Genomic DNA, 21,703 nt, shown 5'->3' with positions numbered 1-21,703 from the left:
AAAACCTTCGGAATAAAGAATGTTACCCATTTTGCCAGTAAATCAGCAAAATTACCCAAGCTCCTCCCCCCCCCCCAAAAAAAAAAAAAATTAAATATATATATATATAATCCCAAATCATTAAAATGTAAAATATGTAAAAGTATGTGCTCATGTAATTTTCTTTTCCCAAAACTTTTCTGTTTGTGCACAATTGTAATGAAATCGGTATTGTTTATAGGTTTGTTTGATGTTGTAGAGTAGTACAGTTGTATTCGTTTTAGTCATGCTGAAGATATCTTTTCCGTTCAAATTTATAGCTCAAATTTAGAGTTTGTCTTACAGCAAGAGTGGAGGAAAAACAAACATCTGTAAGAACTTGTAACTGATTTTTTTTTTTCCATTTGACTGCTGAGTGAAGCTCACCTTTGAGAAGAAAATATAATAATTTTCTGTCTTTATGTTAATAATACTACAATGTACACACACACAGACACACACATACAAATACACATGCACACACTTATTACAGTACGTTTGTATCACAATTATCATTTTGTGAAGTTCCAAGTTTACCTAATCACTATATATTTCACTCATCATGCAAATCTTTGTGGCGAGAAGATTCCAAAAATTGTATTCTTGCTTTTGAACATAACCATTCAACAAAAATAAAGTTGAGAAGATGACTCATGAAAAAACGAGAGAAAAAAAAAATAACAGATAACCACGGCAAACTTCTAGAGTCCAACATTCGCCGTTTCATGAGCATTGGTTTTGAAAAGATATATGACAAACAATTTAAATGCAAACATTTTCCAGGAAACGTCTAATCATAATTATGATACTGATTCATTACCACTGCCCCTTCCCCCCCCCCAAAAAAAAAAAAAAAAATGGACCAAAGAGGTAACACAACTAGCCTTGCAAGCTTCCTCTTAATCATGACGAAATTTGACAAATTCCTTCTTTTTTGTGAATTATTTCATTTCTGATACCATAACAACACTTTGCTACCACATATTATATTCTGTTCAGGAAATAATTTTAAAAAATAGTTTTTTACACAATAACAAAGAATAGATGGTCGGTATTGACAAACTCCTTAGAAAAGCCTTATGCAAATAGCAAAAACAAGTTTCTGTTCCCTTGTATCCCTTACAATCCCAAAATAAAAAAATAAAAAAAAGTGGGGAAACGGAAGCTGGAAATAAGAATTTTCCATCAGCTCAAACTTTAAATGACATAGGAAGTAAGCCGCAAAGGTGATGTAATGAACAGATTTTTTTTTTTTTCATTAATTTCATTCTCTTAATTCAGGAGTTTAAAAACTTATGAGGCAAATTCAAGAACTAAATACTATAATGAATTTTCTCGGGAGAATTTAAAATAGCATTTCAAATTTCTATGATTTATGTTACTGTGGCTTCTTCTATAATGTCATTTGAATTTGGATTTGACCGAAGATTTTTCATTTTCCTCCGTAATCTTTTGCCTTTCATTATCTTTGGGGGCTACAAAGATATTACAGAGATCATAAGTTGAGTTTTACAAGTCAATTTGTTTTGTTTTTTTCCATATGTTAAATTTGTCTTTTATTCTCATTATTACATGGAAGAGCACGAATGCATGAATAACAACTTGTCTATTTTTGCAATATTTAATTTTGTGCTTTGGAAGAGGAGAATGAATGTGTTCACTCATGCATGAAGTTTTCTTTTTTTTTTTTTTATTAACCTTCAAGGTTGATAGCCAAATAAAACATTGATGTTCACCAAATAATCTATGAGAAATATGAACTTGAAAAAGCATTTACCTTTTTTTTATGTGTAGTATTCAATTGTATTGCAATTGTATTTTGTAACACCCTCATTGACATTGGAGAAAGAATGGTTTAGGATAGAAATAATAAAAACAAACAAACAAACAACCACCACAGTGAACCATCAGTCAAGAGGAAAAGACAGAAAATAATTGTTTCTCTATATCTTTATAAGATACCATCATCAGATCAACAAATTTCAACCAAGGGTAATAATCCTGACTGGTTCCAAAATGCAAGCACAATATCAATCAATGCCTCGACAAAGTTATCTTAAAGCAAAAATTAAGTACAAGTATGAACATATTATTCCAAGAAGAAACGATCAAGAGAGTATGTTGAATGAATATTCTGATGAACAGGTGATTAATGGACATCATGTAGTGCTTTGTTCTGAAATACATTTTTAATTTCTAAAAACTTGTTCTTGAGTGTTACAACTTTTCATTAAAAAAGAATGAAGGAAGAACCATGATGACTAGTTCAGTTAAGTCTTTATGAGTTCAGTGATGCAGAGAATGTCATCTCTGCATCTGTATCAAGTGTCCTCTGAATGTTGCCATGGCAGCCAGCAGAGATAAACCAATCATCAGATAGATCATGCTTCCCCAGCCAAAGAGATCTGCCACTAAACCAATGACAGGGCCCTCAGCCACTGTGCCAAGGGTCCCTATTCCTGCAAAAACAGAAAGCACATGCAAACAAATGTTAAAGGCTTTCACATCTTCCCTACCTTTACATTTGCCCAACAACACAGGTGTTGATGAAGTTTCTATATACATGACTAAGGAAACACAGTATCTTGTTGATCATTCAAACGTTTTCTATTTTTTTTTTTATCATGGTGATGGAAAAAAACATAATGTCCTTTCTGTTTCACCATCAAAGGTTGAGCAAAGCTTTTCTGATTTGATTGTTAAAGGGACTGCACAGTACTGGTTGAGGTGAGGATTCATGTTTTGAACATTCCTAAGTGAGATAATGAAAAGCCTCCTATGAAATATGAAAGAGCATGTAATTTTAAGAAGGATTCAACGTTTATTTGATGAAAATTGGTTTTCAAATGGCAGAGATATCCAAAAAAGTGCTAATAATAAAAGGCGACATGCCACAACTTTATTAGGATCTCTTTGTTTCACCTTGTTTTTGGATATCTCAGCCATTTCAAAACCGATTTTCATCGAATAAACTTTTGATACCCCTTAGAACTGCATGCTCTTTGACATCTCATAGAGTGGTTTCTGAATATATCGCAAAACGTTAAAAGCTAAATCCTCACCTCGACCAGAACAAAGAAAATAAGGTTTTGAGTTACACACGTGCTAATCCATTCAGTTTTAAGACTAGAAATGACAAGAAGCTCAACCAATCATAAATTATGTGAACTTGACAAGCAGGCCTCTTTCATCTGTGCTGATGCAGTGAAGTGAATAACACAAATCACACAAAATTCTATGGTCTAGTCTATGACAGCATTTAAATTTCTATTTGAACTACTTTTACACTAGTGTCCTATATTTCATTTTCCACAGCATACTATGACATAAATGTTTGGAAAGAGACAGAACAAAATAAACAATTTTCTTTTTATGTATTAAACTAAATATCTCAGATATATACGGCTATACACAGATATATTACATGTAATTCTTTTCTTCTGATAAACACAAACAGGTACATGAAGAGGAAAACAATACTCACATGAAAAAAAAAACCCACAAACAAACAAACATGAATGTTAACATGCTGACTACTGTATTCCCTTGTATGGGATATGTATACCAACTGACAAATATGTGAACACACTGCATTCCTACCGTTAATGAGACCAGCCACTGAGGCTTGGGCATCCATGCCCCCAAGGGCCCCAATATGGGCCGGGATGGAGCCGGTCAGAATGGGGTCCACTCCGCAGCTGAAGGCTCCCGCCAGTGCCATGAAGAACTGATTCAACAGCACACTTTGATGAGTCGTGTTGTAGAACCCAAAGAAACTCAGTGCGCTCATCAGGATTCCCAGGCTTAAACCTTTGAAGGTCTTGTCTTGCAAGTACCTGGATTTTATGCAAGATTTCCAGGAAAATCCCACCTTGATACACATACACTTACAGTCATGAGACTAACAATATCTAAATTATGTAATTCATTCAATCAGAGAATGAATACATACAGCAACTTACAACACATTTAAACAATTCCAGCTCTGGCTTTTTATCAGTGCTTTTAAGATAAATTGTCATAAGAATTAGAGCATGTCACTTTGTTTTTTCAGTTTCAAGGATCAATAAACTCCAATTGCTTCACGCAAGAAAAAAAGAAAATTCATAAAATCATTTTCTTTTCCTTGGGAGAGGTCAATATGATAGCAACTAAAGCTCTTTCCCTTCAAATGCATACATTTGTTGTGTATGATGCAAAGCCCATAATTCCTCTTTTCCATATCATTTTAAACAAGCCCGGATTTGCATGCAGATCAACAAAATGTGAAAACATGTGTGAAACCTTTTCACAGCTTTCTTATCCCTGGTCCAAACTAAATTAAACTTTTTACCACTCTGTCTGTTAAAGAGTGTTTGAATAACATGTATTAATGATATGATTTATGATATGCCAAATTTACTCTATGGAGTGCTGTAGGTGCAAAAGGGAATAAAGGAAGAGGTAATACAATATAAAGAAATTTTTTTTTTTTTTTTTAGAGAAACAGAAATAATCGAAAGAAGACATTTAGCGAGCAAATTTCTTTTTGCCACTTTGTGTTTGATTCTAGTCCACTCACATATGTCATTTGGACATGCGAGTGGGGTCTCGCTATACATCATCCCCGCCATCTTTTTACCTTGTAATCATATATCCCAGCAATGCACTTCCAAACACACCACCAATCTCAAATATAGTGGAGAATAGTCCCGCCTCTACCCGGCTGTAGCTCAGCTGTGGATGCCAAAAGATGTACATGTCAAGAGTTCATCAATAATAAACATTAAAATTTTGTGAGAGAAAAAGTATTACAAATTCAATAATCATAACAAAATACTGCCCTTCAGTTTATGTAAATACAAAATATGATAGTGATGTACGTATTGCAACATGGCTGGCAGCAACTGCAAACAGATGCCTGTAAGCAGATTACACTTTAGACAAATCACCACTTTCATCAACATGCTGACACAGCCACCAATATCTTTTCCCATTTCAGATAATCTGTAATCCATTCATTCGTTAATAACAGCTCAAATAACATGTCTTTTCCCTAGGATGATATCTCAGTCAGAGCTCTAGTATTTTGACAAATGCCTAGTTTCAATACATCTTAACAGTAAATTTTTTTGTTTTGCAAAAATGAACAATACAGCTAACTCCTATGCATGATAATACCTGTATAACAATAAAACAGTACAAGCAACTCCTATAAATAATAATATTAACAATCATTGCATGTACAATGTACTTATATTTTATAATGCATGTGTACCAAGCTGTAAGATATTTCTACACACAAAATTAGGCCGGTAAATGACTCACCTCTTGGTGTAGGTAGAGTGGAAGCCACATGAACATGCAGTACCTCACAATTTTGACGCAGAATGTTGCAAGAGCCGCCTCCTTTACCATCCTAAAATATTGGGGGCAGAGCAGACCAAATACGCAGAGTCAGAAGTAGCATATTAGTGAGCCAGCCATAGGCTTGGTGGTATCCGCATCACTTTCCGATGAATTTAAGTCCTTGTTTCAGGTGTAATGTGCTGAACAAAATCTTTCATAATAGTGTGTCATTAAAAAAAAAAAATGCATTTTATGAATTGGCACAATCATTACATAGGAGGTATATAATACATTTCACACATGGTTCATCTTCAACAGGTGCCGCAGCTACATGGCACCTCACCCCACACAGAGCAGCATACACTTCAGTGCCCATATGAAAACTATTCAATATGCGCAGCCTGAATTCCCAAGTTCATTGACCCATGTGCCAAAAGATGAAAAATACATTCAAAAATCCATAAAAATTCCTGGATCATTACCAAAATCTAATCATCTGTTCCTTGTATCATTGTATCAATTTTTTACGTAAGTTTCATTCAAATCCATTCACAACTTTTTGTATTTTTTGGCAAACAGACAAACAAATGAACAAACAAGCAAACCAACGCTGAAGAAAACATAACCGCCTTTTGACAAAGGTAACAAAATGTAAGCTGCATTTCAGACAAACCTACGGAGTAAGCACTAGCTGGATCCAGGTTGGAGAGTTGGGGTGAGTTGCAGTACCAGTATGTGACCCAGTTGGTAATGCTTCTACAAATATTGAGAATCAAACAAAAGGAAAACATATGAAGAGTTTGTTTGCAAAAACCGATAAGTCCATTTTTGAAGATTTTGAAGTACGGTCTCTGTCATAAAGTACAAAATAATACCTTTTAAATGATATATTGGTCACTACATATAAAGGTATATTTTTGAAGTTACGGTCAAAAGAAGCAAACATTTTCTTATTATTCTCTTTGTTTTTCTTGACCTTTAATCGCAAATATCTCCATTTGACAAACATGGACTTATCGGTTTTTGCAAACAAACTCTTCATATAGAGAAAGGTGAATCGCTGCTGCACTAATCCTGCTTGTGCCAGCTATGCTTCCAGCGGTAACTTGCCACATCATTCTAATGCACTAGTTTGGCTGTTATGTAGGTGATGCAAATGCACTTAGAAATCACGGAGAAAAGGATCCACACACACACATGACAATGTAATATACAACGTATATCATTGAGAAGAATAAGATTAAAGAGAACATACAGTATAAATTATTGTAGTTCATGTTTAATGACAGTCTCAAAAATTAATAATATCCATGAGGTTTAACTCTGATAATGGAAGCCACTGAGATATATACTAATTGCTATCAGTGTTATCATTATTGTCATTACTGTCATTTTCACTATAATTTTCCATCATCATTAGAGTTGTTTTCAATATCTTATCATTCTTATCATCATTATTGCAATTTACTTCGAAGCTGTTGCAGAAGAGGACAAGAGAATTGAAATCATGCAGCATACAGCTTGTGTCAGTAAAACAAGACGAGAGTAGTTTCTATTCTTATTACCTACACCAATATTCCGGTACCCTGAGACTCACATTGTTTTGTTTCGTTTATTTCATTTTCAACAAAGAGGGACAATGTGCAAACATATCATGAGAAAAGAACAATAATATGAAAATAAATATATATATTCTCAATATGTCGAAACATTACGTGTGATCGTGCATCACAAAACAAACAAAAAGTCGCCAGACATGGATTTTTAGTTAAGAGCATATTCTGAAAGAGCAGACTTTAAGCTTTAAAATGATGTATAACTTGAATGAAATGGACTCTCTTAACCTATCTAAATATTGGAAAGAAAGCACACACTCCAGAAAAGTGTGAACTGAGAAAAGAGGCTCTGAAGCACAGGGTCTTTCCAAGCGTTAATCCTTACCAAGCCGAGCTACCTTTGCAATGAATGGGACAGAAAACAGGATGTAAACCGCCGGATTAACCACAATGAAGGGATTATCAGATTAAGCTGAAATTGAGCATGTTCTATCAATACATTCTGTCCATGATAAATGCCAACTTTCAAAGCAGTAGCACCATTCTAAAGTTATTAGAGTTGAAAGTGAAGAGTGTGTACAGGTTTTTTTTTAAGAAATGAAAAGGGGACTCTAAAGACACATCAAATCACACTATTCTTACAAAAAGTGTTTGAGATAAAGTGCTAAAAACACACTTTCCTGTTCACTTTATGATCCAAAATTTTATCATAATGTAGAAGAAGACTTGCTCTTTCATGAAATATAAAAAAGTAAGATTGACTAGATTGACCCTCTTCACCTATTTTCAGTCTTCACACAAAATCAGAGTGTGCGACTTTTTGTTCGTTTTGTGATGCACGGTCACATATAGACACCATGAATTAAGGGAGAAATAAACAAATGTATACATGTTATTTACTGTCATTTCACAGGTGTGCATAGTGATAGCTGCACAATTGCCTCCCACTTTTACAAACACGTAACTCAGAAAAGACTGGTGTGGTATCATTTCTCTCACCCTCAGCCAGGTCGGCAACTGGAAGGCCAATTGGAGGTTCCCTCAGTCTCACAAGGATGACAACACCAATTACACCCTGGGAATCAAGACAGAAAAGTTGATGTCAGCGTCACTGCGGCCCATGGGGACATACTAGAAAGAATAGACAGATATCTAAGATGGAAGTCATCCCATCTTCTCTGGCTCATTTATTTTATCTTATTTTCATCTTTATTTATTTGTTCTTATCTGCATGTGCAAGATACTGCACTAAGCACAATGTAAACTAAATATCTTTTGTGCATGTAGCAATCCTTTTCTGCATAACATTTGAAAAGTGAGGCAAACATTTCATAAAGCAATCTGGAAAGATAAATTACATATAATGCATGTGTATATACATTAACACTACATCTTGAAGAAACACAGGCATACTTGCATAATACAGAAGGAAGGGAATAAAGACTTAGCCATACCAAAAATATGCAAGCATTACTTCAAAAATATGAGAGAAAAAAAAGAAGAAGATATAAAGTCATGTTGAAAATCTTACCACAAACAGAGATGGAACAAAGAAAGCCATTTGCCAGCCATAGTTTGTCTGTACATATACCTACAGGAAGAGTGGAAAGACACATAAAGCAGGGTTTTCTTGCATAAAAATACATGCTTGATACAAACATTGCCCTTGATGCCACTTATATTCTTCGTGATTTTGAAGGGCTGTGAAGTATCATTCACATACAAACACTCACAATATTGGTGTATGTGTGCTACTGGATGTAGGTGATCAATATAAATGAATACACCAGGTACTGATGACCAGTTGCTTTTCATATCCTGGTATCTTTCCACACAACTGTGGGGTTCAAATCTCTTTGCAAGATGTTACTACATTATCATTGGATTTAAACTTTCATCTACAGTTCATACTCACTTCACCCTTAGGGAGTATGCCACTTGATAGAGGCAAACATGCTAAATCTTATTAAAGTGCACTGACATTCAGCTTCCCACCAGGTACATATCTATATACCTGTGAAAGAGAGGATTGCTGAGGATAAAGTGTGTTGGTCAAAATACTCAAGTGCTGTGGCAGGGCTTGAACCCTTAACCCTCTTGTCTACCGGTATTGACTATGAAGTTGAACAGTTGAAATCTCCAATTTGTTAGAACATACAAAAATTGTGCCCATGGTATTTGTTTGATTAAACCAAAACTAGCCCTTTAAAATTGGATATCACAAACTTGCAGCATTAATTCCCTGAAAGTTTGCAAATTTCAAAAGAACACAAAGAAGACAACATTCATATTGAATATTCACTAGACTATAAAATGGAGGAAAACTGATAAAGTCACTAGAAATTTCTGACAAGGTGCAACCACTACAACAAGGTCTCGTGATCTAAATTTGACTTTTTTATCACTTACTGCTAAAGCTGTTCCCATGATACCACCAGCAAAAGTGCAAGTTCCCCAGATTCCAAAGTGACTGTCTCTTTCCCCTGGCCTTAAACACTGTCCAAGGATCTTGGTGCAGCTAGGCCAGGCCTGGGACTGGGAGAATGATATAAGATAATGAATCCTGTTCTGACACATACCAGTAGGTCATCATGAAAATATACACCATGACTGTTGGAAGGGGGAAACAAAATTGCACAAAATGTTCCATCCCACAGGTTTTCAGCACTTTTAAGGGAAATCGCATTAACACAATGCCATTAAACAGTAATATTTTGTATATTTTCTTCTCTATTTTTTTTTTTTTTTGAGGGGGGGGGGGGGGTGGGGGACAATAAATTTGAATTGTGAGGTAAGCTCAATGAACTGAGCTTGATACAAAGACTTCAATTTCAAATCAACACAAGGATTTGCCAAAGTTACGGGGAATCACATGCAAGTGGGGTGGAAGAACATTAGATTTCCTATGTTAACCTACAGAAACTGACAAACAGAAGAAAGTACTCACTTCCATAATCACAATAATCAAATCAAATCTATTCACATTTCATCAGATTATTGAATACAAATGATTTCTCACAATTGAGATATGAAAGAGGTAATGCTTAGAAATAATGTTGAAATGATTACATAAGACAGAAAAGGCTTGAAACATGATTTTGGTATCACTTCTGCATATAAAATATTAATGATAAATACAAAAGTCGAAGAATGAAAGCTGCAAAGCTTGCTATTAAAAAAAAAAAAATGTTTTAATAACAAAGGAATAATATCTCACACAACCAGTCAAAACATGTTCAATATTCTCTTCTATTACCAAATGCCATGTGATGCCTATCCTGTTTGTGTGATTACATATTTCCCCATCTAATATACATGCTCAAAAGTGCATTTTACCTGAGCAGCACCATTGACGAATAAATGTAGGCACAGCATGTAGAAACTTGGTATGTATCCAAAACAGACCTGGAAAGGATAGAAGAAGAAAAGTATTAGAAAACAGAAAAAATTTAATGTTCTCTTGACACACTTTCCACATAATGCAGGATATTATTCTCTACCACATAAACACACAAGAAAACTGTCTTAAAATTAGAACTTTTGAACTTCTGCCTTTCAACTTCCAAGAATATGATTTACAAATTGCAAACAAGATAATTTCCTTACTCAATTCACCTGCCTTATCTTTGGAAAAAAAAAAAAGTTTCTTAATGCAATATATTTATCTATGTGATGTTGATTCTTTCAGAGAGTATAATCACGTAAGGATGTAACAGCAGCTCTGATGATGAGAGAATACACATTTCAAGTGCATGAACATTTATTATTCAAGAGATTACAGAAAACAACTAGAAATGTCGCTATGGCAACTGATATGCCTCCGCCATAATGCATGATTCTCCTAATAGGTCTTGATAGTACATGTGGACAATGTGTGATTACATTTTCACAAAACTGGCAAAATATTGAAATGACAAGTTTGTCACAAATGTGTTGAATGTTCACCTTCCTTGACCTTGGTTTAATTGGATGAATAGGAGAGCATGTATTTGGGGATTTAAGGACTTTAACTTGACTTTGACCCATTCATACATTTATGCATTGAGTAATTTTCATGGTACCGGTATAGAGAAAAAGTGCAACTTCTGAACTGAATAGTAAATTGTTACCATGTTGATGTTCATCTGGATTTTGACCCTAAAATTCATAAGATAATCACTTTCAGGTAGAACGTGCATAAATATGCAGTAAATTTCACGATAAATTGAGCCACTTCCGAAATATGGAGGAAAAAGTTAGTTCAGCACTTTCACTAGATCTTTGACCTTTTGACCTTTGAGGCAAAAAAACAAAAAAAAAAAAAACTCTCCAGAGAATTTCTATTAGGTTACACATGCATACACTAAGTGTAAAAAAAAATAATAATCCTGCTGGCATTGCATGAACACGAGGGAAATAGTAAAATTTTGAAGTGTTGCACTTGACCTTTGACCCCTGACCTTTGACCCCATGAACCCTACATTCTCTAGATAATCACTGACAGTCAGTACATGTATATACTATGTTCCATGAAGATACCTTGAACAATTTTCCAATTTACAGAGAAAAAAAAGAAGTTTTAATACTTTTACTCGACCTTTTGACCTTTGACCTTTGACCTCATGACCCAAACTTTCACCAGAGAATCTTAATTGGGTAATACATGTATACACTAAGTTTCATGAAAATATCTTCAGGCATTGCATAGATATGGTGCAAATAGTGAAATTTTATGTATTTGACCTTGACCTTTTGACCTTTGACCTTGAGCACGTGCACCCAAAAGTTGATAGGCACAACTTCACCCCCTAATACACATACATGCCAAGTTTCATTAGGATACCTCAACAGCTTTTGATAGTTACCTTGTCCACAAAATTCATTACGGACGGACGGAAAGACGGACGGACGGACGGACGGACGGAAGGACGGAAGGACGGATGGACGGACAACCCGAAAACATAATGCCTCCGGCACCACTTCGTGGCGGAGGCATAAAAACAAAAAAAAATGAGGAAAAAAATATATTCTCTACCCTGTATAAGAATAATCTCTAAAAGTTGCATTAAATAGTAAATATGGCCATGTTTACCTGCAATTGCAATTCAACGATTACAGTGTATATCTTATACATATACAACTAGAAATGTCGCTTTGGCGACTGGTATGCCTCCGCCATAATGCATGATTTTCCCAATAGGTCTAGATAGTACATGTGGACACTGTGTGATTACATTTTCACAAAATTGGCAAAATAATGGAATGACAAGTTTGTCACAAATGTGTTGAATGTTCACCTTCCTTGACGTAGGTTTAATTGGATGAATAGGAGAGCATGTATCTAGGGATTTAAGGACTTTCACTCGACTTTGACCCATTCACACATTTAGGCATTGAGTAATTTTCAAGGTACAGGTGTGGAGAAAAAGTGCAATTTCTGAATTGAATAGTAAATTGTTACCATTTTCATCTGGCCCTTGACCCTAAAATTCATAAGATAATTACTTTCAGGTAGAACATGCATAATATGTACTAAGTTTCAAGGTAACTTGAGCCACTTCCGAGATATGGAGGAAAAAGTTAGTTCAGCACTTTCACTTGATCTTTGACCTTTTGACCTTTGAGGCAAAAAAAAAAAAAAAAAAAAAAACTTTCCAGAGAATTTCTATTAGGTTACATACGCATACACCAAGTGTAAAAAAATAACCCTGCTGGCATTGCATAAATATGAGGGTAATAGTAAAATTTTGAAGTCTTGCACTTGACCTTTGACCCCTGACCTTTGACCCCATGAACCCTACATTCTCTAGATAATCACTTCCAGTCAGTACATGTATATACTATGTTCCATGAAGATACCTTGAACAATTTTCGAAGGTACGGAGAAAAAAAAAGAAGTTTTAATATTTTTACTTGACCTTTTGACCTTTGACCTTTGACCTCATGACCCAAACTTTCACCAGAGAATCTTAATTGGGTAATACATGAATACACTAAGTTTCAAGAAAATCTCTTCAGGCATTCAATAGATATGGTGGAAATAGTGAAATTTTATGTATTTTACCCTGACCTTTTGACCTTTGACCTTTGACCTCATGACCCAAACTTTCACCAGAGAATCTTAATTGGGTAATACATGCATACACTAAGTTTCAAGAAAATATCTTCAGGCATTCAATAGATATGGTGGAAATAGTGAAATTTTATGTATTTGACCTTGACCTTTTGACCTTTGACCTTGACCACGTGCACCCAAAAGTTGATAGGCACAACTTCACCCCCTAATACACATACATGCCAAGTTTCATTAGGATACCTCTACAGGTTTCGATAGTTACCTTGTCCACAAAATTCATTACGGACGGACGGAAGGACGGACGGACGGACAACCCGAAAACATAATGCCTCCGGCACCACTTCGTGGCGGAGGCATAATGAAAGTCTGACAATCCAGTTCTGATAAGACTCTGACATCCCAACAGACCACACACTGGAGAGCTCTGTTTTCAGATCATGAAGGACTTGTACTTACCATTGATAAGGCGGAGAGGATAAGACAACATCCCAGAGTTCTTTGAGCACCAAATCTATCTCCAACAGACCCAAGGATAATCTGACAAGAATCAAAGAAAAAAAAGGGGGGGGTGGAGAGGGTTAAGTAACAATTACTTTTCTTTTCCAATCACCCTCAATGTAGTGATCATTTAAGTCTTGATTCTTCAAAGCAACCCCTTCATATTACAAATATCGCAATAAGCTTCATAGGTTTGCTACAACTGGAGCCATTGTGGTTCACTGGATAGGAGCTCAGACTCTTGATTGCAAGATTTTTGGTTCAAGCCCTCAGGAAGCAATGGTTGTAACATTGGGGGAAAACACACTATCCTCATTGTCTAGAACTTAGGACGATATTTATAGAGAGTCATTGGTCCCTTTTTAGCCTGCTCATTAAATGCATCTTAATTCGCCGAACAGAATGCATCTAAAACAACTACACAAAGCATGTTCCATGACACACTTTTGTGGGGTAAGAAAGTCAGACCTTTGGACTACCAGGGAAGTGAGACGAAAACCTGTCTCACCTCCCTGATTTAACTGACTGGGGTATTGATTAAAAAACGCACACATACAAAAATGTTGGCACTTTCATTTTATGTGGGGGAACGCATACACAGAAATACAAATCATTGGAGAATTTATTGGTCATTATATTATGTCAAATATACCTGGCCTGTAGCATAGGGCAGCAGCAGTGCTGTGTCCAGCCAACCAAGCTGTGACTTGGTGAGAGACAGGTCCACACTTAGGTCTGCCTTCACCTACAAGAAAAAACATGGATAGCCAAAAACACACCAAATTAACACAAACATATCTACACACAAATAAATACATAGGAAACAAGAAACACAAACATACATACAACCATCCATCCCCATCCCCCCCCCAAAAAAAAACACAAAAAACCCCCCAAAGAATATATGTGATGAATTTGTGTGGCATATACAGATGTAGTACCTATGTCGCATGTTTCAGTCACATTTCACACTTTCATGACTTTATCTTGTTTGCAAGTAATGTATTCCAGAATATGACTAGATCTGTTACCAATACTAGTATGTATCACTAACAACCACAATTTTACACTTCCAGGGTTTAGACTACAGAATTTCTGATTAAAAAAATGCAAGTTGAATACAAGCCATAATACCATCACTATATTCCCTGATCTTTTGTTTTAAAAAAGAAGCAACTTGTAGATTTCAGACTTATCAAATGTAGTTGTTGTTGATGGGATTTTTGTGTGTGTGTTCTGATTTCCTAGATTCAGTAACACACATCAAGGTACTCACCACTCCTAAAGGTTTGCGAAGCAGGTACGTCGAAGCGTAGGCTACCCATGTCAGAATCAAAACCACAGCTTTCTGACTGTCTCCTGGCATGGTCACCAATGAACCTCACTCACCACATAATCTGTTGCAAAAGCAAAGAGGAATGAAACTCTGTGCTTTTATCCCAAATGAAATCCCAAGAAAGAGTGTTATCTTTAGCATCACTCTTTACAAGAGCAGAATCAGCATCCCTGTTTGTCAAATGCTGAAACTGCTGTGTTCTGTAAGGATTCACTTGAAATCTCTTTAAAATCTTGACTGAAGTTCTGTGTATGCTGCATTTTTGCAAGCATGATAAACACTTGTGCATCTTGTGAACTGGAACTTGTAAGACAACGTCATGAGTGGTTAAATTTGCAATTGAAAATAATAATGATAAAAAAGGAATATGTTGTCATCTCTTTTTTTTTTGGGGGGGGGGAGGTTGGCTTAGAGAAAAAAATAACATTGCATCTTCAGTTTCTACAGGAAATACTGATGAGCAAAATTGTGAACATCATTGAACTAGTGACATTGGTGAATGCTTGTCAACTAACGTTATGATATTCACTTTTTTTTAAAGCAGATTTATGGCATTTACAGAACATATCCTGAAATCATTCAATAATATGTTTTTTCAATAGCGACTGGGTAAATTTTGAATTATTGGTCATGCATCTCTATCTATTGCCATTGAGTGTATACATCATCATAAAATTAATTACAGATCTTACTTTCCTGCTGATCATGCAATGATAGTTGATGCAATGGTAGTTAGTAAATTATGCATCTAAAATCTGAATCTGATGTTACCCACTAAATCATGATGACCGCTACGCACTAGCACTAGACCTACCTCTAGATACTGTTAGCATTCACTATAATGATTCAGATTGATTGCATATCATCAATGACATCAACACAGCCCAGTCGCTGTACATGGTACGTCGCGACGTACCGTGTGGACATGCTGGATATGATGATCAACTTCGGTAAGTTTCATTGCGTACATCTGAATACTGATACATCAGATGTAGAGTAAATATTGAAGAGTATACTCGATGAGTTTGAGGTGACAAAAATGATGTTAAGTATCAAAATTCAAAGCTATCGTGATACGATTACATCGCTCTCCTAGTGGTTGGTGGTCGCGCTCGTACAGCCCTGTCGAGACGTACCATGTACAGCGACTGGGCTGTGTATAGTTAGAGTATGCCTAACCGCAGCAGCGACCCCAATACGTACCACTGACTATGTTACAGTGCACCGTGCCGGGCTTAGAGTATGCCCAAAAACGTGTGACTGAGCTGTGTGTGACTGTGAGGCTAGGAGCAGGCAGGAGAGAGAGTATCCAGCGGCAGAAAGATGTACATGTATTATGATTAAATCATATAAATGTGGCATTTTTAGGGGATATGTTTTATGTCCAGTGTGTATAGTGAAAGATTGTGTACCGTGTGGACATGCTGGATATGATGATCAACTTCGGTAAGTTTCATTGCGTACATTTGAATACTGATAGCATCAGACGTAGAGTAAATATTGAAGAGTATACTCGATGAGTTTGAGGTGACAAAAATGATGTTAAGTATCAAAATTCAAAGCTATCGTGATACGATTACGTCGCTCTCCTAGTGGTTGGTGGTCGCGCTCGTACAGCCCTGTCGCGATGTACCATGTAAATTTACAGCGACTGGGCTGTGTATAGTTAGGCATACTCATAAGTCATGTTCTTATAGATCTGGACTGTACAATCTTAAAATCTGCACAAGGAGGAAACCATCTACCTGATCCTCTTTCACAAAGTAATAGAATACTGGCAGCTGGGATGGCCGGCTGATCGATGACGGTAGGTGGGTGGGCTGGGTTTGGGCTGGGCTGGCTGAGCTCCTGAGCAGAGCAGCGGCGCGGTGTACTATGATGAGTCGTGACTGAGGCGTGTACGCAAATATTCTATGTGATAATCAAGTAGGTCTGTCCCGGCCGGTGCGGCGGTGAGGTAAAAAATTTTATGCGCGAAGATCTAATAAAAACTCTAGAAATGATCATTTTTTTGCGAAGAGAAAAATGGTGATCAACACTGCTATCAAGATGTTACTCTAACTGGCAAAACGTAGTCCTCTGGTGACACAAACAATCCAGGTAGATGATGGCAGTCTGTGAATCGCACTTCTATGCACCGTACTATAGATACCAAGTATATTGTACTGTACGCGAATGAATGAATCTGTCACGTGATGAGTGCTGCAGACGCATTATCAGGTGATCAAACAACTTCTATCACGTGACTGACTTTGCTGACTGGAGAGCTACTGCTGAGAGGTGTGGATCATGGAGTGCACAACTAACTGTACTTTCATTACTAGTACTTTTAGATGTGGTTTTGGTGCAAACAGGGGCGTCGATTCTGTTGGGGGGGGGGGGGGGAGGGGAGAGAGGACATTTGCCCTCCTTATGAAAATATAGTGGGGCGCAAACGTGTCATGCCCCCATTTAGGCCCGAGTTGTGGAAAATTTTCGTGCTTTTTTTGACAGAAAACTGTCAAAATAAATGCAAAATCTACCTCGCGTGGCAGGGGGGGGGGGTACCCCCTCCCGCACTCTCCCGATAGGCCCCGCTCGGTCCTTTCCAATAAACTTAGTACACAGTGTACACTTTTAGATTGATAGTTTCCGAATTATTTCATCAAAAACGAGCATCAGATATGTCACTACAGTTAAAAAAAGAAATTGCAAAAGTTCAAAATAAAAAAAAAAAAATCAAAACTTTCCCCGCTTGGTTCCTCAGCATAGTTTTAATACAATACACTTTGGGAATTGACAATTTCCCAAATTCCATTAAAAAAAAATGTGGATATATTTTCATTTGAGTTCTAAAAAAAGCAAAATCTCCCTCGTATGTAGGGGCGTTGTTTTGGCGGGCAATGAGAGCAGTTCTCCCCCTCCCCTTTATCATTTTCTTTTTTTCGGGGTGGGGGGGGGGGCACATTACATTACCCCCAAAATGATTCTCGAGATGCGGAAAATATTTTTGCTTGTTTAATGGAAAATTAACCAAATACAGTATTCCATCCATAGTGTGCACCAGATCGCTGAATTTAAATTCTGGAGAAAAAAAAATCAATAATACAAAATCTCCCTCGAGTGGGAATGGGATACTCCCTTCCACATCCTCCCCCGTTAGGTCCCCTCCCTTATACTGAGTACATTTGGAGACTGACAAATTTCCGAACATTTCTTCAAAAAACGTGTGCACTAAATCTGTCAGTTCAGTTCCAACAGAAAGTAATGAGAAAGTTCCCACATGTGGGAGGGGAATATCATTTCAATAATAAAAATGCAAAGACTTCCTCGTATTTAGGAGATAGGGGGATACCCTCTTTCACACCCTGCCCTGTTATATTCGGTTCAAATGAAATTTTATTTCCAATGTCACATTTTTGTTATCGATGCAAGTTTCAGGAAAACGAAACGTGCAATATGATAATATATTAGCCTCCCCTACATGCACTGATAAGGGCTACACTTTGGGGACCAACGATTTTCCAAATATTTCACCGAAAGCGTGCACTAGATTGTTGAATTTGAATAACACAAAATGCAAAAGCTCCCTCTGCTCGAATAGGAGGGGAATACACCGCCCCCTCCGACCCTTTCCTTGCTCCGTTGCTCTCCATTAGGCTGCGTTCACATAGAAGTATACTATTCGGGTATTCGGGCTCGTTTTTCGAGGGCACGCGAATAGCTTGAATCGAACGATAGGATTTTCTCACACCGGTTCACATATAAGGGCACTATTCGAAAGTGCCGAATAGCTGCGAAAAGTATAACAAAGTGGGAATCGAACTTGTTCGATTTTCTTGCAGCGTATACCGTCTCTCGTTTATGAAATAATGACAATTTTGGTCTGGATTTGCCCTTTAGCAAAAATAAGCATGTAGACTGACATTCTGATGCAGTTTAGAAATTGTTAATAAGATTTGCTAGGATGTAGGAGGAAGAAATCCTCACTGCATGGGATGGTGAGTTGACGGTGCGGGTGATGGTGTATTCGGGGCCCGAATAGCGAATACCGAATAGCGAATAGCGAATAGCGAATACCGAATACTTCTATGTGAACGCAGCCTTATTGAGATACAAAATGAAGCAATCAAACAAAACAAATCACCCCGCTTCAAGTTATCAGCAACGTTTATGTGGAAGACATTCACGAAGTCCTTTACAAGACATCCTCCAGCGCGTCCAAACCTTAGTATGCATATTATTATGGATGATAATTTATTCAAAACTGAATGTTTCGTCCAGCAATCACAACAGTTCGCAGAGCTCTGTTTTGTTTTGTTTTCACATGGGACTCATAATTATGCAAAACTCTTTGGCCCGAATTCACGAAGGTGGTACAAAGTAAACCATGGTTTAAACCATGGACAAAAACCATGGAGCGCCAAGTGTTGCACGGAATATTTCGTTACAAGATTGGTCATTTTCGTCGACAAAATGACCGTTTCAATAATGAAATTATCATTTCGTTGACGAAATGTTCATTTAGTTACAAAATGTTGTCATTTCGTTACAAAATAATCATTTCACCGACGAAATGACTGATTTTGTAACGAAATTTTCCATGCGACACTTGGCGCTCCACGGTTTTTGTCCATGGTTTCAGACCATGGTTTCATTTGTACCACCTTCGTGAATTCGGGCCAATACGTCTGAATACGTCACAGCATTCCATTTATAAGCGAGTTGTTGGTAGGTCAGGTTGGCGGCCTGCAACTTTCTTTTTTTTTTGGGGGGGGGGGGGGGTGGGGATATTATGGAGATAATGGAGTGGCCTTTATCAATATCTCAGCTATGTAACTATTTCGGCAATTTTGGTGTACACTCACGACTCTTCGCATATCATGCATTCATGACTGTCGGTGGGAAAGACTTTCTTGGTAAATTATTGATGCATTTGCATGTTGTCCTGCCCAGGAATCATTACGCTGTTCATCTGCTCAAGTTGCAAACATCCATGCATTTGAATTAATTATAATATACTGATGCGACGAGGATTAAACCAGGCTCTAGTCGCGTCACCTCCTTTGGCAATTAGTTGACAAGTGATTGGCATACCAAGCGATAGACGACGAGACTGATATTGGTTGGTGTTGCGTGGGGTGTCGGAGAAAGAGTTCTTCCTGTCAAAGCTATTCTTGGCGAATCGAATTCAAGCTGTCAAGAAAGGGGAAAAAGGTGAGAATATCTGTGTTTGTCTATCCCTTTATGCTGAAAGAAAGCAACTTTTTGCAGCGCTGTTGTCATTTTCCTTTTTTTTTTTTGACTGCACGAGTGCGAGGATAGGTTACACGACTCAACTTGTTGAGTGTGGAGCGATTATTCTCCGTCGTCTTTGAAGGTGAATGTTACTCTTTATGAAATGGAAGTATGATATGTAGGAAAGGCTAACCATGTCTTCACGTTGGTCGTAACAATAAAGGCAGATACCGATAATTTTCTGTGATAGCGAAACTTTCGTCACGGAAATAAAAGTAAGTTAAACACAGCCCCCTCCCCCCGCCCAAAGAAAAAAAAAATCTTGCCGAATCATTGGATCCCTCCATTTTTCTCGTTCAAGGGGAAGCGTATTAAACTGAAAAGCTCTAGGGGGCCGAGACCTTATAGACTCTGGGTCTAGTCTAGTGAAAGTAACAATAATATGAAGCTGAAGGGCTATGAAGAATTGCAGACATTTCAGTTCTCTAATATCGAGATCTGGGCTCGACTATGCTTTGTGTACTATTGTGAAAAGAGAGTAATGTAAATTTAGCTGTAGAATTAACTTTTTACGCGCTTTTTAGTTTTCTATGGGAATAGATGAGATTTAGCTCTAGAATTAACTTTTACGCGCTTTTTATTTTGCTGTGTTAATATGATAAGATAATATTTGGATCTTGTCAATATCGGTGGCCTATTATGCGCGTCACAAGGTCTCTGGTTTTATCAGGGTTACACTTGAGTAATAAATTTATATCCGTTCACGTAAGGTCCTTGCCAATTCGTTGGTCAAATCGGAGTTTCAACCGTCCCGTTTTACCTGGCTAATCTGTGTACAACGTCGATGGAAAGGAAAGGGATATTTCAGAGCGTTATTTGCATCTGGAGATGCAAGGGCCGAATAGTTTGTGTGGCCAAGAAGTTTACCAGATATTATCGCTTTTTAAGGTGTTAATTTATATCAAACCTTGTTTGGCACGCTGAAGAAAACTCGCCGTACACGTTGCGTACATCCCACTCGAGTGATTGATAGCTGGGCGTGGCACTTGATACTGCTGGATCTACTTTAGTTTCTAACCTGTGTTCACGTTTATCCGACGAGTTAATTCAAGCAAACAGAATTGCTAAAGTTTCGCTATCCATACACTCGGGGTAAAAAAAAAAAAAAAAAAAAAAAAAACTCCTGATTTTTTTTTTAAAATCCTGAGATCAACAACTGATCAATGAAGCGCCACTAACACATTCCTTTGTAGAATCAAGGAGGTTTTATACATTGGAGTTCCAACTGGCTGTGATTATTCAAACAGTTGTCAGATTTCTATTGATGTACAAAGGAATTCCACAGGTGCACTTGTGCCTTTGATGATCGATGTTCCTTGTCGCCGTCTTGCTCAGCATTCTGAAGATTAATTTTGAACGTTAAATTTTGGCCATATTTTGCTTATCTATTTATTAAATGAAATGAAATTTCAGTTAATGATAAAGCATGTAAAACAAAAGACATTTCCGTCCAGAAATTTGCGCAAAAGTGTAAATCTGAGCTGTATCATGAGAAAATGTTTAAAACTGTACCATCCTGGAAAGCTGGTTTTATCACTTTTCCGCTTAGTTTCCACAAATGAAACTAATATGGAATAATCTTCAAGTATAATTCTTTATTGATAGATATATCAGATTAGTGCCCGCATATGCCCA

At 37.0% G+C, this 21,703-nt stretch overlaps 1 protein-coding gene across 1 annotated transcript; it reads right to left on the bottom strand.

Moving 5' to 3' along the window:
* Positions 1-1,910: 1,910 nt before the first annotated feature.
* LOC140242310 (sugar phosphate exchanger 3-like) lies at positions 1,911-14,848 on the bottom strand. Its single transcript, XM_072322054.1, has 12 exons — positions 14,732-14,848; positions 14,108-14,200; positions 13,414-13,494; positions 10,239-10,307; positions 9,312-9,437; positions 8,434-8,493; positions 7,902-7,977; positions 6,024-6,102; positions 5,326-5,416; positions 4,640-4,734; positions 3,619-3,854; positions 1,911-2,477 (listed from the first exon to the last, which is right to left on the bottom strand). The coding sequence occupies exons 1-12, from the start codon at positions 14,819-14,821 to the stop codon at positions 2,323-2,325; spliced, it is 1,251 nt and encodes a 416-aa protein (XP_072178155.1). The 5' UTR covers positions 14,822-14,848; the 3' UTR covers positions 1,911-2,322.
* Positions 14,849-21,703: the final 6,855 nt, after the last annotated feature.

This window comes from Diadema setosum, chromosome 2 (genome assembly GCF_964275005.1).
Source record: "Diadema setosum chromosome 2, eeDiaSeto1, whole genome shotgun sequence".
NCBI lineage: Eukaryota > Metazoa > Echinodermata > Echinoidea > Diadematoida > Diadematidae > Diadema > Diadema setosum.
The sequence above is the reverse complement of the archived record's forward strand: the minus strand, read 5'-3'. Positions and strand labels throughout refer to the sequence as shown.

Excerpts from the sequence above, each read along its gene's own strand:
- LOC140242310 (XM_072322054.1), bottom strand. The coding sequence starts at position 14,821 with ATGCCAGGAGACAGTCAGAAAGCTGTGGTTTTGATTCTGACATGGGTA. Across the intron at positions 8,494-9,311 it reads TCATGGGAACAGCTTTAGCA|GTATATGTACAGACAAACTA; the intron begins GTAAGTGATAAA and ends CTCTTCCTGTAG. Across the intron at positions 4,735-5,325 it reads CACTCTACCTACACCAAGAG|CTGAGCTACAGCCGGGTAGA; the intron begins GTGAGTCATTTA and ends TGGCATCCACAG.